General features: G+C 38.1%; 1 protein-coding gene across 1 annotated transcript; it reads left to right on the top strand.

Annotated features, from left to right (window-relative positions):
* Nucleotides 1-1421: 1421 nt before the first annotated feature.
* DBR1 (debranching RNA lariats 1) lies at nt 1422-13086 on the top strand. Its single transcript, XM_045503524.1, has 8 exons — nt 1422-1771; nt 2387-2511; nt 3866-3946; nt 6110-6195; nt 7998-8222; nt 11013-11093; nt 11343-11488; nt 12207-13086. Exons 1-8 carry the CDS (start codon nt 1575-1577, stop codon nt 12898-12900), a joined length of 1635 nt encoding a protein of 544 aa, XP_045359480.1. The 5' UTR covers nt 1422-1574; the 3' UTR covers nt 12901-13086.
* Nucleotides 13087-14285: the final 1199 nt, after the last annotated feature.

Raw genomic sequence — 14285 nt, forward strand, 5'->3', positions numbered from 1 at the left:
TTTTAAATGCAAGAAAAGAATATCCAGAAAAAGACAATTCCTGTAGCTTAAAAATAATGGAAAAGGGTGCCCGCATGGCTCAGTGGGTTAAACATCTGATTTAGGCTCAGGTGGGATTGGGCTTCATACTATGTGGAGACTGCTTGGGATTCTCTCTGTCTCCCTCTCTGCCCCCCCTCCACTTTCTCTCTCTCTTTCTCTCAAAAATAAATAAACTTAAAAAAATAAAGATAAATGGAAAAAGTTAAACTTCGCAGTACTGCAAAAGCATCTCTTCTTATGTATTTCAAAAATCCAAATCAGAAGGAAGACAAAATATTAAAAAACAATTAGAAATACTAGATTTCCATAATTTTCTTCTCTCTTGATCAGTTTAAATATCATGAAAGTTATATCTTGTAGATTTGAAAGAAATTGCCTGTAATTCACTCTGAGTACAATGTCCTTCAATGGCTTTAAATTTTCCAGTATTATTATCATGGTTCTGTTTACATCATCTGCTTAATTTTTAATTAATTCTGGTGTCCTTGTTCCTAGAATGTTATTTTATACAATTTTTTAAAATGAGAGTTGGATTTGTCACTGTTATCTTTTTTAAAAAAATATTTTATTTTATTATTTATTTATTTATTTATTTATTTATTTATTTGGTTCCCTCTCTGAGGCAAAAAATATTTTATTTTTAAGACCCCACCTGGGTCTAGAACTCACAACGTCAAGATCAAAAGTCGTGCTCCAACCTCTGAACCAGCCAGGCGCCCCACTCTTTGTATTATCTTGATTAGATTACTTGTTAAATTTGCCAGACGTTTGGTGTTACTGATTTGCTTGTTTCTGTCTTGGCCACTCATTTTTCTACTGTCAGTTTCGTTCCTTTCCCTCCTGGATGTTTTCGAGACATTCTTCTGCTTTCATTGAGCTCGCTCACGGTCTAGTTATGCAAACACCTATTTGGTAGGAAAATAAAGAGTTCCCTGCTCCTTTAAAAAAAAAAAAAAAACTGATAATTTTAGAAACCCTTCGGTGGGATAATTTTAAAATATTCAGTAAGTTTTTAAGTTTTATTTAAAAGTTATTTTCAGTTTGATGTGTGTTGTTTGTTTGTTTGTTTGTTTGTTTGTTTTCCCAAAAATCTTTTAATTTCTAATTTGCTCTTACGCAATTATCTTTGCGTTGACAGGTTCGTCGTAGGAATTAGCCAATCGCACCGGCTCACTTTTTTAGTTTGGCTTAATTTTATCAAACTAAACTATTACTTCTGTGTTAAAAAACAAAACAGTACTATTCTGGTTTTGATTTTTATCATCTGTCAGACTGCTAAAACTGAAAGACCCAAGAAGACAGAGCTCGAGTCAATTTGAAAACTGTCTCAAATCCTGGAATTCTTGCCCTGCTCCATCCTCTCTCGCGAGATTTGGAAGCCGGAAGTGGGTTCTATTTCAGACGTCTCTGCGAGGCGTGTGCTCAGTTAGTGTTGGCGGGAGCTGAGCGATCAGTCTGCTCCTTGCTCGCCGGCCTAGGCTGGGTCTGGTCTAGGGGCTTGCGGGCAGCGCTCCCCGTCTCCGGCCGGCAGGATGCGGGTGGCTGTGGCCGGCTGCTGCCACGGCGAGCTGGACAAGATCTATGAGACGCTGGCGCTGGCGGAGAAGCGCAGCCCCGGGCCGATAGACCTTTTGCTGTGCTGCGGCGACTTCCAGGCGGTGCGCAACGAGGCCGACCTGCGTTGCATGGCCGTGCCGCCCAAGTACCGCCACATGCAGACCTTCTACAGGTGAGCAGCGAGGTCCGGGCCTCAGACCCAGCGGTGCGAGGCGTGACTAGCCGGCAGTGAGTGAGTGGGAGAGAACCCGGACTGGATTCGAATTCCCCCTGCCACTGACTCGCTGTCTCCCTTACTTACCTTCTTTGTTCACGCTGTGTCTAGGAACTGGTGCTTCGTAAATGTCACTTTTCTCTTTTCCTTTCACCTGTCTTATCTGTTTCGGAAGGGATCGAAGCCTGAGGGGAAAACCTGGAGGAAGAAGCTGACAGGGTAATCTACCTTGCACTTGATAGGACTCTGGGACTAGTCTATTTACTGATGCAAGAGTTTTTATTGGACGCCTCCTCTGTGCTCGTCCGCGTTCTAGAAGCTAAGGTTAAGAACTGACAAAGTTCATTGAGCGTACACTGGCTTTAAACCCAAGGTGGCAGACCTTCATTCTTAAGAACAAGTATAGGCAATTCACTTAGAAAGAGCTTTTTAATTTTTTATAATGAGCTCAAATATCTCCTTTGGGCCTTATTTTGCTTTTCTGCTATGCCCGATTGCATGGGCATGCCTAATTGCTTTTCTCTATCCTTGATTTCTGCTATGCCAACTGACAACTTTACTCTTATGTTCTAGGTATTACTCCGGTGAAAAAAAGGCCCCAGTTCTCACAATTTTCATTGGGGGAAACCATGAAGCCTCAAATCATTTGCAAGAGTTACCCTATGGTGGCTGGGTAGCGCCAAACATTTATTATTTAGGTATGTGTTCTGGGTAATTTCTTGCTTTGTTTGTAATGGAAGCGCCTGTCAGGATTTGTATAACAAGGCAGCATCTTGAGATATATGGTGTTTGCGAAATGTCTCTTAATTTAAATAGTTAATCATGAAACTGTAATTAGAATGGTTAATTTAAGTAGGTAATTATGAAAATATGTCCATGCTTCTAGTATTTTAAGCAATATAGATAATAAAACATAGTAAAAAATGCAAAGGCCTTATGTACTGTTTGCAATCCCTTTATTTTTTCTTACTCTTTCTGTTGATTGAGAAAACTCAAATTTATTATGATGGAAATTGTTAAACATACAGAAGAATAGAGAATAGTATAATGAACCTCTGTATGTGTTAACCAGTTTCAACAACTATTATTCTGCCATCCTTATTTCAACCCCACTCCCCTCTAAACTTTTACTTAAGTAACTGTAATTCCTCATTATTTATTGCTTAGTTCATGTTCAGATTTCTGTGATTATCACAAAGATGTTTGTTTTACTTTGTTTGACTTGTTCAAATAGAATCCAAATGAGGCCTGCACATTTCATTTGCTTGTCATGATTCTGAAGTCTCTTAGGCTGTAAGTGTCCCTTTTCTCTCCTACCCATGCTTGTTATTTGTTGAAGAAAATGGGAACTTTTTCTTGTAGAATTTCCTGTGTTCTGGATTTAGCTGATTGGAATTTCTTATATTGTTTAACGTGTTCCTTTTATCCTCTGCATTACCTGTAATCTGTGTTTAGATTTACAACCGGATTAGATTCAGGTTCAATTTTAGTCCTGTTAGACTATTTAGTCCATTCTTTTCTTCGCTTAAATGTTTTCAGCTCTAATGATGACATGATAACTTCAGAAATATAATTTATCTACTTCATTACTGATTGTTCTTTTGACAACTGTAATATTGTGAAAAGATATTTGAAGATGATCAATCAGAAATAAAATATAGAAACTGGAGGTTATTTATACTTTATACCTGTTGACTTTCAGATGTATAACCTATAAATCCATCATAAGACACTTTTCCTTATTTCCCTGCCAGCCCACTGTAGTATTTGACTAAGTACCAAATTATGTCTATTTTTCTCTTAACATACCTAATCTCATTGGTCCTTCCTTTCTGCTTAGTATCTTCCCTGATCTGCTTCTAGGCCTTTCATCCCTAGTCTGCCTCTTATATTGTTGGCATATTGCTATGTGAAAGAGTAACTTCATCTTGATATTTAATTTTCAAATAATTTTAGGACTGCATGGAGTTCTACGCCTTTAAACTGTTCTTTTAGTTAGTAAAGAGATTGCTTCTGCCTATGGTAATTTTATTTAACTGCGTACTTTTTCAGGTTTGGCGGGTGTAGTAAAATACCGAGGTGTAAGGATTGGTGGAATCTCTGGTATCTTTAAATCTCATGACTATCGAAAAGGTATTGTTCTGAGAATTGTTTTTAAATTTTAGAACTTGCATCTTCAGACTAACTTAAGCATAATATATAGTTTGACCTTTTCATGGAATTTTTTCTCTGAACTGACTACTTTCAAAAAAAATTGTTTTTAATGCATGTTTATTTTTGAGACAGAGTGTGAGTTGGGGAGTGGCAGAGAGAGAGGGAGACACAGAATCTGAAGCAGCCTCCAGGCTCTGAGCTGTCAGTACAGAGTCCGACGTGGGGCTTGAACCCATGGACTGCGAGATCATGACCTGTGCTGAATGAAGTCGGATGCTTAACCGACTGAGCCATCAAGTCGCCCCTGAACTGACTACTTTATTTTATGCATATGAAAAATTTGAGAGTACTAGAACAAATTATCTCTGTATCCACCATCTAGTTTTTTCAAGTCTTAGCGTTTCGCCACTTTTAGTTACGATTTTATTTTGTTTTATTTATTTTGAGAGAGTGAGAGAATGTGTGAGCAGGGGTGGAGCAGAGGGAGAGGGAGAGATAGAATCTCAAGCAGGATCCATGTGGGGCTCGATCTCACAACCATGAGATCATGACCTGAACTAAAATCAAGAGTCTGACGCTTAACGGACTGAGCCACCCAGGCACCCCAGTCAGGATTTTAAAGAAATAGTACAGATTCAGTCAGAGCTCATAGTTTATCTGTTCTCAGTCCTATTCTCCTTTTATCCTTCCCTTTCCTTACCACGAGTCACTCTTCTGAATTTGGTGTTTGTTATTTGCTTGATTATGTCATTACCAGATAGGTAACAGCTTTAAACAGTGTACAATGTAGCATGTTTTAAATTTCATATGAATGTATCATTTTGCATGTATATTTCTGCAACTTGTTTCATTGTTTAATGTGTTTTTGAAATCCATGTTGATACATTCATTTTAATTTGTGAATAGTATTCTATTATAGAAGCATATCGCAGTGCACTCATTTATTCCATTGTATCTGAAAAAACTGATCTTAAAGGAATAGCTTGAGTTCACATTGATTTCAAAATTTTATGAATTAAGTTGGCAGCTAAAACTTACATCCTCTGTGTAACTGTTAAATCACAGATCTGTTCCCTGCTGCCCTGCTCCCCACGATTCTAAACTATTGGCAGGGGAGTACAAAAATAGGTTGTCTCCTTCACGGCAGGTGTAAGTGCAAACTGTCCTCACTCTTTGGAGGACAGCTGGTAATCTGTGGAAATTATAAAACTACTCTGATACAGGAGTTCTACTTCAGGAATTTAATGTACAGATATATTCCACACATGCAAGATGATGTGTACACATTTATTATTTCAGCCTCGTTTGTAATGGCAAAAGGTACGAAGTAATTAACTCTAACATAACTCTATCATGATAAAACTATACAGTGCAATGCTATGAAGCTAATTTTTTAAAAAAGGAGAAGAAAGCAACTCTATGTGTAACTGATACACAAAGAACTCCAAGTTAAGTGAAAAAAAAAAAAAACAACAAGGCATAGAACATGTTTCAACTATACTGCTATTTGTGTAAAAAAAAAGAGAGGATAAAGAAGTTTGTGTATTAAATGCATAGATGATGTCCCTGGAATAAAATACTAAAACCTGATTAACTTGAGTTGCCTCTAGGTAGTGTTAGTAGTTAGTAGGAATAGGAGGATCCCTGCCTCCCATTGTTTTATCAGCTTTGTTGAGGTAAAACTTACATACTATTGTAAGTATACAATGTCGTGATTTTGGTAAATTTATGTAGGGTTGTGCGACCATCCAGATTTAAAACATTTCTAGTATTCCTAAAAGTTTTGTAGTTAATCCCTGCTCCCACCCCAGCTCTGGGCATCACTGGTTACTTTTTATTCCTTTCTGATGATATCTCTTAAATTTTAAACTATATGAATAAACAACGTATTCCAAATTATAATTTAATTTAAAAAATCATAAGCCCCTCAATTATTTAGATTTATAGTGATCACTCATTAGTAGAAAATACCAACATTTTTTTTTTTCTAATACCAGCCTTTTAAGAGCAGTGTTTTCATAGAATTTTTAAGAACCAAAATGGTAATGACAGACCTCCGTTTTGGAAAAGTGTGTGTATGTTATTTGTATTTGCCGTATTTAAGGGAGTTGAATATAGCTTATTTCTCTTCTTTAATTCAAGGTCATTTTGAGTGCCCCCCTTATAATCCAGCTACAATAAGGAGTATATACCATGTGAGAAATATTGAAGTCTATAAATTAAAACAGGTATGTAAAAATTACATTGCAGCATACTTGAAAAAATTAGTTAAAGTCATTCTGTACCAAAATGTGTTTTGATCATTTTGGTATACCGCTTCCAAGAAATATTTCAGTATAGAATACTTCAGTATTTCTAAAGTTTGGATCTTGAGTTCCTTTTAGGAGGTTCATAGATGAACTTTTTTTTTTATTCTAATGTTATGCATTTATTTTAGGAAGTAATAATAAAATAGAACATTTAATCTATGACTGTGTATATTACCACTTAGAATAAGGCTAAAGAATATATGTCGGAATAAAGTGATACTTTAAAGAAAATATTAGAATATTTCATTTTATTTTTTTTTATTTTTTTATTTAAAAAAATTTTTTTTTTTCTTAATGTTTTTATTTATTTTGAGACAGAGAGAGACAGAGCATGAACAGGGGAGGGGCAGAGAGAGAGGGAGACACAGAATCCAAAGCAGGCTCCAGGCTCTGAGCCATCAGCACAGAGTCCGATATGCGGCTCGAACTCACAGACTGTGAGATCATGACCTGAGCCGAAGTCGGACACTCAACCAGCTGAGCCACCCAGGCGCCCTAGAATATTTCATTTTAAATAATGGTATTAAGTAGGGAATAAATAATGGTAAGGAAGATAGAGAATGTGGTAAAATTGTGAAAGTGGTATTGGAACACTGGCTTAACTAGAGAGTAGCTGACACTAGGTTTTTGTTTGAGAACCCATTAAATGCCTGACACTGGGCTAAGCAGTTATCACCCATGACATTTCATGTAATCGCCACACAATTCTGTGCAGTAAGTATTACTCTAACTTTGTCACGTTAAGGATGAGAGATCAAGGCTCAGATAGGTAAGCAGCCTTCCAGTAAATTCCCTAGGAGTTAGGTGGTGGAGTCGCCTGAAGCTGTCAGACCCTTCCCACCATGCCCTACAGCCTCTGCAGGAGCTTAAGGATGCTCGTGGGCGTTTCTTTAATGTCCTACTCATAACAGGTCCCTACCTTGAATCCTTTTTCCCTTTCACCCATCTCAGTCCTACCAGTGTTTGACGACCCAGCTTAGATACCAGTTTTCTAGTTTAAAGCCATCACTCTTCTCTGAATTTTCATCACACTTATTGCCGGAATCAGTTATTCAGAGATTATTCGTATCCTTTATCTTGTATTGTCTTGAACACATAAATTATTTTAATTTAGTTTTCCAAGTTTTGTTGCCGATTACTTGAAGGTGCTGGGGATGTATAATGTATGGAGTATATTTTGTAGCGTCCCCATGAAGACACCAGCTACCTTGAATACCTCTAGTATAATTTATGTAGCAAACAGCATTTTTTACGTGTATGCTCTATGAGTCCATTAGAAAAAAAGAAGGAATTTATCTTTGGGTTTTACTCTATTATTTACATTAGAGATCTCATGAAATCTGTGTCTCTCTGTATCTTAAAACAGTTCCTTTACTAAAAGTGACAAGAATAATGGTTATTGTATATTTCAGAAACCCTATATTAAAGACCATGGCTAGTTGGCAGTTAGATCAAAGTATGTCTCTGTTGACCTGCCTTGCCATGGAATATAAGAATGATTTGTGAGGTAGAGAGAAAGCTTTTTCTCCTTGCTTACATGAGTGAGGAGTTTAGCATTTCTTAGTATTTCTGTGACCTTCTTAAATAAAGTTTGCTTAGAATGAATTACATAGAAATCTAAAGATCTAAGCAGTTAAACAATTGTGTGGTGGTGGAGAGAAAGTGTAGGGGATTGCTTTTGGCTAATCTGTTTTTGGGTTTTCTTTCTTTTTCTGTTAAAGCTGAAGCAACCTATGGACATATTCTTATCTCACGATTGGCCAAGAAGCATATATCATTATGGAGATAAGAAGCAACTTCTTAAGACTAAATCTTTTTTCCGACAAGAAGTGGAAAATAACACATTGGGAAGTCCTGCTGCCTCAGAACTTCTAGAGCACTTAAAACCTACCTACTGGTTTTCCGCACACCTTCATGTGAAGTTTGCAGCCTTGATGCAGCATCAGGTAGAAACCAGAACATTCTTAGATTTGACAAACACTTAGCAAATATCTGTAGGCTAAGGCACTGTTGGCACAGTTGTAAATTTAGAGAAAGAGCTCAAAGATAACTTTGCTTTTGCAAGTAACTCCATATCCATGGGGCAGGGAAGAGACAAGCAGGCAATAAGTATTATTATTAGTGATTAGTGATAGCAATAAGTTTGTGATGAAAAGTGCCATGATGCTGTGGAAGTGCCTACACCAGACTCTGGTGAATTGGGGATGTAGACACAGAGATGAAGAGATTGAGAAGGTTTTCCAAAGGAATTGATTGTGCCAGGAAGCAGTAGAATATGAGGGCAGTGTAGGTAGGGAGCCCAGTGTGTGCCAAGGCTAGAGGTCTGAATGCGTGGTGCGCTGGGGGCTGCAGCAGTCCCTGCAGCTGAGGCGGAGGGAGAGATGAGGCTGGAAGGACATCCTAACTGCCCTGCTGGGCCATGTTCTGGAGTTTGGGTTTTAACCAGAAGGTAATGGGGAAAGTTGGGGAGTAGTGAAACCAGACTTTGATTTTAGAAAGATTAGTTTGGTAGCATTTTTGTCTATGGATCATAGTAATGTAAAATGGGAGGCAGAGAGGCTATTTAAGCATAAGATAAGGTTCTAGCCTGTGGCAGGGAGGGAACACAGAGAACGCGATCTCCAGAGAGATTTTGGAGGCAGAATCATCAGGATTTGGTGACAGAGGGGGACTTCCAGAATTTTCCTTGGGTAGCTGCATGGGTGATAGTGCTTGATGAAAGGTGGAGAATAAATAGAGACTTCAACTTAGGCTTTTATGGAGATAGTTGTTTATTCTTTTCCCCTCCCATTCTGACTGACTTTCCACCTAAAGTATTCCATAGGGAAAACATTTAGAAAACGCTGGGTTAACAAGGTTAGAAATTCCTTCTCGAAGTCTTCTTCTATAGAATTCCTGAGAGTCTTTAATGTGCTGATGGGCGTCGTCTTTCTCCAAGAGTGAGTGGAGTGTGGGGTGCAGTGCTGCTTGAACTTGACCATACTCTTTTCTGTGGTGGAAGTGCACTTTAATGATGTTCTTCAAGTACAGTTTGGAAAATTCTGTTTGGAAACATTCCTGTGGGCCCTTTCGGTTGTGGGCTTATCCTCACTCCCCAGTTTCATTGGGAGAAAGAGGCAAGGTTACTCCTTTTCTCTTCCTTTGGACCACTGCCAAGGTGATTATCCTCTTTAAATGTCCAAGTTATCCATTCAGATCAGTCACCTTTTCTACATCTTTGTTATTCTCTCCCATCTCCTAGGGCTCATGACACGCTCAAAATCCTAGGGCCTGGATTTTTACTGAACCATCGGCTTTGGTTCTTTCCCCCCATTCCATCTTGGGTTGTCAGCCTCAGGGAGTTCTATCTCTGAATGAATATGTTCAGTCCCTTTTAATTAGCTCCTCAACCTCGACTGCCTTTGCCAGTGGTCTCTTTCAGCCCCTTTACCAACACCAAAGATCACCTTTTCTCTCAGAACTGCCCCACTGCCAAGATCTGCCTGCACTCTCTGTGCCTTCACCTCTCAGTCCATCACCACCATTGAACTGAAACCTGGCCCACAGCAGGGTGTCCCATAGCTGCTTCCTGTCCTTTTTCCTACGTGGGCCTTACTGTTCTCAGTGAGTCACTTTTGTACTTCATCCAATATGACCTTCATGTTGTGGTCCATCACCCCCTGCCCATGTTTCTTTTCTGCCAATTCAGTTTTTACAAAAAAGCTTACTTGGAATATAATTTACATGTCATAAAATTCACCTATTTAAATGTACAATTCAGTGAGTTTTGGCATATATCCAGAGTTCCAGAGGTTTCCAGAGCAAACAGCACATAGCCCAGTTGTAGAACATTTCCAGCACCCCAAAAGATGTCTTGTGCCTGTTTGCTGTGCTGTTTGCTGTCAGTCCTTGTTCCTGCTCTCAGCCCCAGGCACTAATCTGCTCTGTGTCTCTGTGGATTTGCCCTCTTTGAAATTTATATAAGTGGGATCAAAGTCTATAGTCATTGGAACGTGGTTTCTTTTGTTTGCGTGTTTTTGAGGTTCATTCGTGTAGCAAGTGTTAGTATTTCTTTCATTTTTATTGTTGAGTAATATTTCATTCTGTGAATGTATCCCATCACTTTTGGTGTTGTATCTAAGAAATCTTTGCCTAACCCAAATTTATTGTAAAGATTTTTCCTTATAATTTCTTTTAAAAGTTATATAGTTTTAGCTCTGCCAGATTACTTTTCAGCTCTTCTGTTATCTTAGCCTTTGCGTTATATACTTTGATTTAGCACTGGCATTATCATCAGCATTAGTGTCTGCTTTGACTTTTGTAAGGAAGTTGAAGCCCAGAGAGTTTAAGTGCATTGCCCGTTATTACACAAGTGGTTGCAGAAGTAACTTATTTTGGAAAAGTGACAGTTGTTGCTTTGACACATAACTTAGGGGTATGTTTAATAAAGATTGTTTCCATCCTATTCTGTGTATGAATTACTGTGATGATTTAACATTCTTTCTGGGGCTGCCTGGGTGGCTCAGTCAGTTAAGTGGCCAACTTCGGCTCAGGTCATGATCTCATGGCTCGCGGGTTCGAGCCCTGTGTAGGGTTCTGTGCTGTCAGCTCATAGCCTGGAGCCTGCTTTGGATTATGTGTCTCCCTCTCTCTCTGCTCCTTATCTGCTCATACTCTGTCTGTCTCTCTCTCAAAAATAAGTAAACATTAAAAAAAAAATTTAACATTCTTTTTAAAATTATGGTTCATATTTGTAGGCCAAGGATAAAGAACAGACGGCCAAAGCAACAAAATTTTTAGCCTTGGACAAATGCTTACCACATAGAGACTTTCTTCAGGTAAAAAGAAAATGAAATAACTTTGCAATATAGTTTTGCTCTTCCAATGATTAAAAAAAAAATTAATTTTCCCTTCAGAATTTATTTGTGCTCTTTATAATTTATGTATTGTGAGAATTTTGGAATACGTTACATTAGTGTTTTTAAGCTACTAAATTAAATTCCTTTTAAATCTTATTGTTATAGTGAAATTCTTAGCATATTAAAAATAGAAATTTTTTTCTTAAAATTATCAATTTCTTCCTATAGGTAATAGAAATAGAACATGACCCCAGTGCTTCTGAGTACTTAGAGTATGATATTGAATGGCTCACTGTTCTAAGGGCTACTGATGATCTTATTAATGTGACGGGGCGCCTATGGAATATGCCTGAAAATAACGGCCTGCATACAAGGTAAGTCTGACATTTAGGGTTTGCTCTCTCTGGTGCATGCATGATTTTTTGTCCCCTCCACCTTTTTTTTTTTTTTTTTTTCTCAAATCAAGGGAATTATTGTTAAATGAGTGTCAGAATAATTCAAGGGTTACTGACTGGTATGGAAAACTACAAATTTTCCATCTAAGGGATGTAAGAAAATGGGCTATTGAGTACCAACCCAAATTAGCACATAAAGCGTGTGTAAAACTATAATGTGATGGTTTGGTTCACACATTAAAGTAACTAATGCTTATTTTAGAGTGTGAGTTAAGAACAGCTTTTTCTTTTTTCTTTTTTAAAAATTTTATTTATTTTGAGAGAGAGAGAGAGAGAGAGCGCGCGCAAGTGAGAATGGGGTAGGGGCAGAGAGAAGAAGAGTGAGAGAATCCCAAGCTGTCAGCACAGAGCCCGATGACATGGCTCAAACTCATGAACCATGAGATTGTGACTGGAGCTAAAACCAAGATTTGGATGCTTAACCAACTGAGCCACCCAGGCACCCCAAGAAGAGCTTTTTCTAAGAATTGTTTTTATTTCAAAATGGCCCTTTGGTAAATTAACTGTTATTTTATTAAACGGAATTTTTATATGTGGTTTAGATTTTATCCTTACACCTGAAGTCCACAGTTAGATCTTACCATTTGTTGTCTGAGGCTGATAAAATGTAAAAAGCTATTGTTTTGGACTTTTATAGGTGGGATTATAGTGCAACAGAAGAAGCTATGAACAAAGTATTGGAAATACTGAATCATGACCTCAGAGTTCCATGTAACTTCAGCGTAACAGCTGCTTGTTATGACCCTAGCAGGCCACAGATGCAAATGCAGTTGGTGCATAGGATCAATCCTCAAACTACTGAATTTTGTGCCCAGCTTGGCATCACTGACATAAACGTCAGGCTGCAGAAGGCCAAGGAAGAACATCACTTGTGTGGTGAATATGAAGAACAGGAGGACCTGGAGAGTAATGACTCTGGTGAAGACCGTAGTGAATATAACACAGACACGTCTGCCCTGTCCTCTATTAATCCAGATGAAATAATGCTAGATGAAGAAGAGGAGGATGAGGATAGTATCGTAAGTACACACAGTGACATGAACACACCGTCTGTAGAGCCTTCTTCTGATCAAGCTTCTGACTTCTCCGCAAGCTTCTCTGATGTCAGGATCTTGCCAGGTTCCATGACTGTATCTTCTGATGATACATTGGGTTCCCCAGATGGCAGAGAGGGGAAGCCTGGTGAGGCTCTGGAGTCGGAGGATGGAAAGGACTTAACCGAGTTGCCCCTGAAGAGGCTGAGTGACGAACATGAACCTGAACAAAGAAAGAAAATTAAGAGGAGGAATCAAGCCATCTATGCTGCAGTGGATGATGACGATGCAGCATAAGACAATTTACTTAGTATTATATGTAGATATGTGATTTTTAAGACCATATTTTTAGAGTTGGATTTTTGACACTCAAGACTTAACTTTGTAATAATGAAGTTACATGAGAGAATTTTAGTTAGGTATTGACTTTCTCTTTAGTCCTTTGTATATTTCAGATAAAAATATTAAAATTTTATATATTTACTTGATTGAGTACCTTTTTTTTTGAAGACGTATACCATTCACTTTCATTATTTTCAGGAAACACTCACGGGATACCTACTCTGTACCAGGCAGTTTTCTGTAAAATGGCACTATAAAGATGAGTAAGACCGGAATTTCTACCTTTGAGGAGTTACTACCACTGTGAATATTTTTGTGTATAAAATATGGCATCTTTATATTTTGTTTTGCAAAGTCATTGTTGCATGTACGATTTTGTATGCTTTCATTTTATTTATTATAAATATTTTCCCTGGTCTGCTCTTAATGTCTGTCAAATATAATTGAAATTGAAGATGGTAGGTAAGGTTTCAGGAAATAAATTACTTTAAATACTAAACATTGGTAAACATAAAGTTTTACATTTAATTGCTGAGATGAATATAACCTTGTTGATTTTGGCATAGTTTAGCTTTAGCTTTAATTTTAAGGTGACTATAGTAACTGTACAGGTCATTTTTGACACAGTTCATCTTAGTATTAATTACCATCAGGGATTGAATTGCACAAATGCTGCCCCTCGTGCTGTATCATGTGGCTTGTTAGTAATAGAGTATTTTATTTTTAATGTTTATTTATTCTGAGAGAGAGAGAGAGAGAGAGCGAGCACATGCATGCAAGCAGGGGAGAGGCAAAAAGAAAGAGAGAGAATCCCAAGCAGGCTCTGTGCTGTGAGTGCAGAGCCGTAAGTGGAGCTCTGTCTCATGAACTGTTGAGATCATGACCTGAGCTGAAACCACGAGTCGGACACTTGAATGACTGAGCCACCCGGGCACCCTAGTACTAAAGTATTGTTAAAGATCCACATGGAAAAACTATCCCTCCATCCTGTCTCTGGTTAAAAATGTCTGGATCACCTGAGGAGATGGTTACCCTGCACTTTGGATGAGGAGTCATGAATCCAAAAACTATTCTGGGATGTCATCCCACAGCCGTCCAAATCCAAGGGTCATTAACCTAGGAGAATGCTGTAGCAACTGGCTTCCATCTTGTCAGCATCTGACTTGAAGAACGTGGAGCAATTTCTCTTTATTGCCATCCATTTTCTTTCCCTTTTTAAGCTGAATATTTACTTATTTTAGTTTTCATTTAGTTTCAAAAGGATTTTCCTCATCACTGATTTAATGGAATCCCATAGTTCTGACATTGACGTTTTTTCCCCGCATATAATATAAAAAAAT

Source organism: Leopardus geoffroyi, chromosome C2 (assembly GCF_018350155.1).
Source record: "Leopardus geoffroyi isolate Oge1 chromosome C2, O.geoffroyi_Oge1_pat1.0, whole genome shotgun sequence".
NCBI classification, from domain to species: Eukaryota; Metazoa; Chordata; class Mammalia; order Carnivora; family Felidae; genus Leopardus; species Leopardus geoffroyi.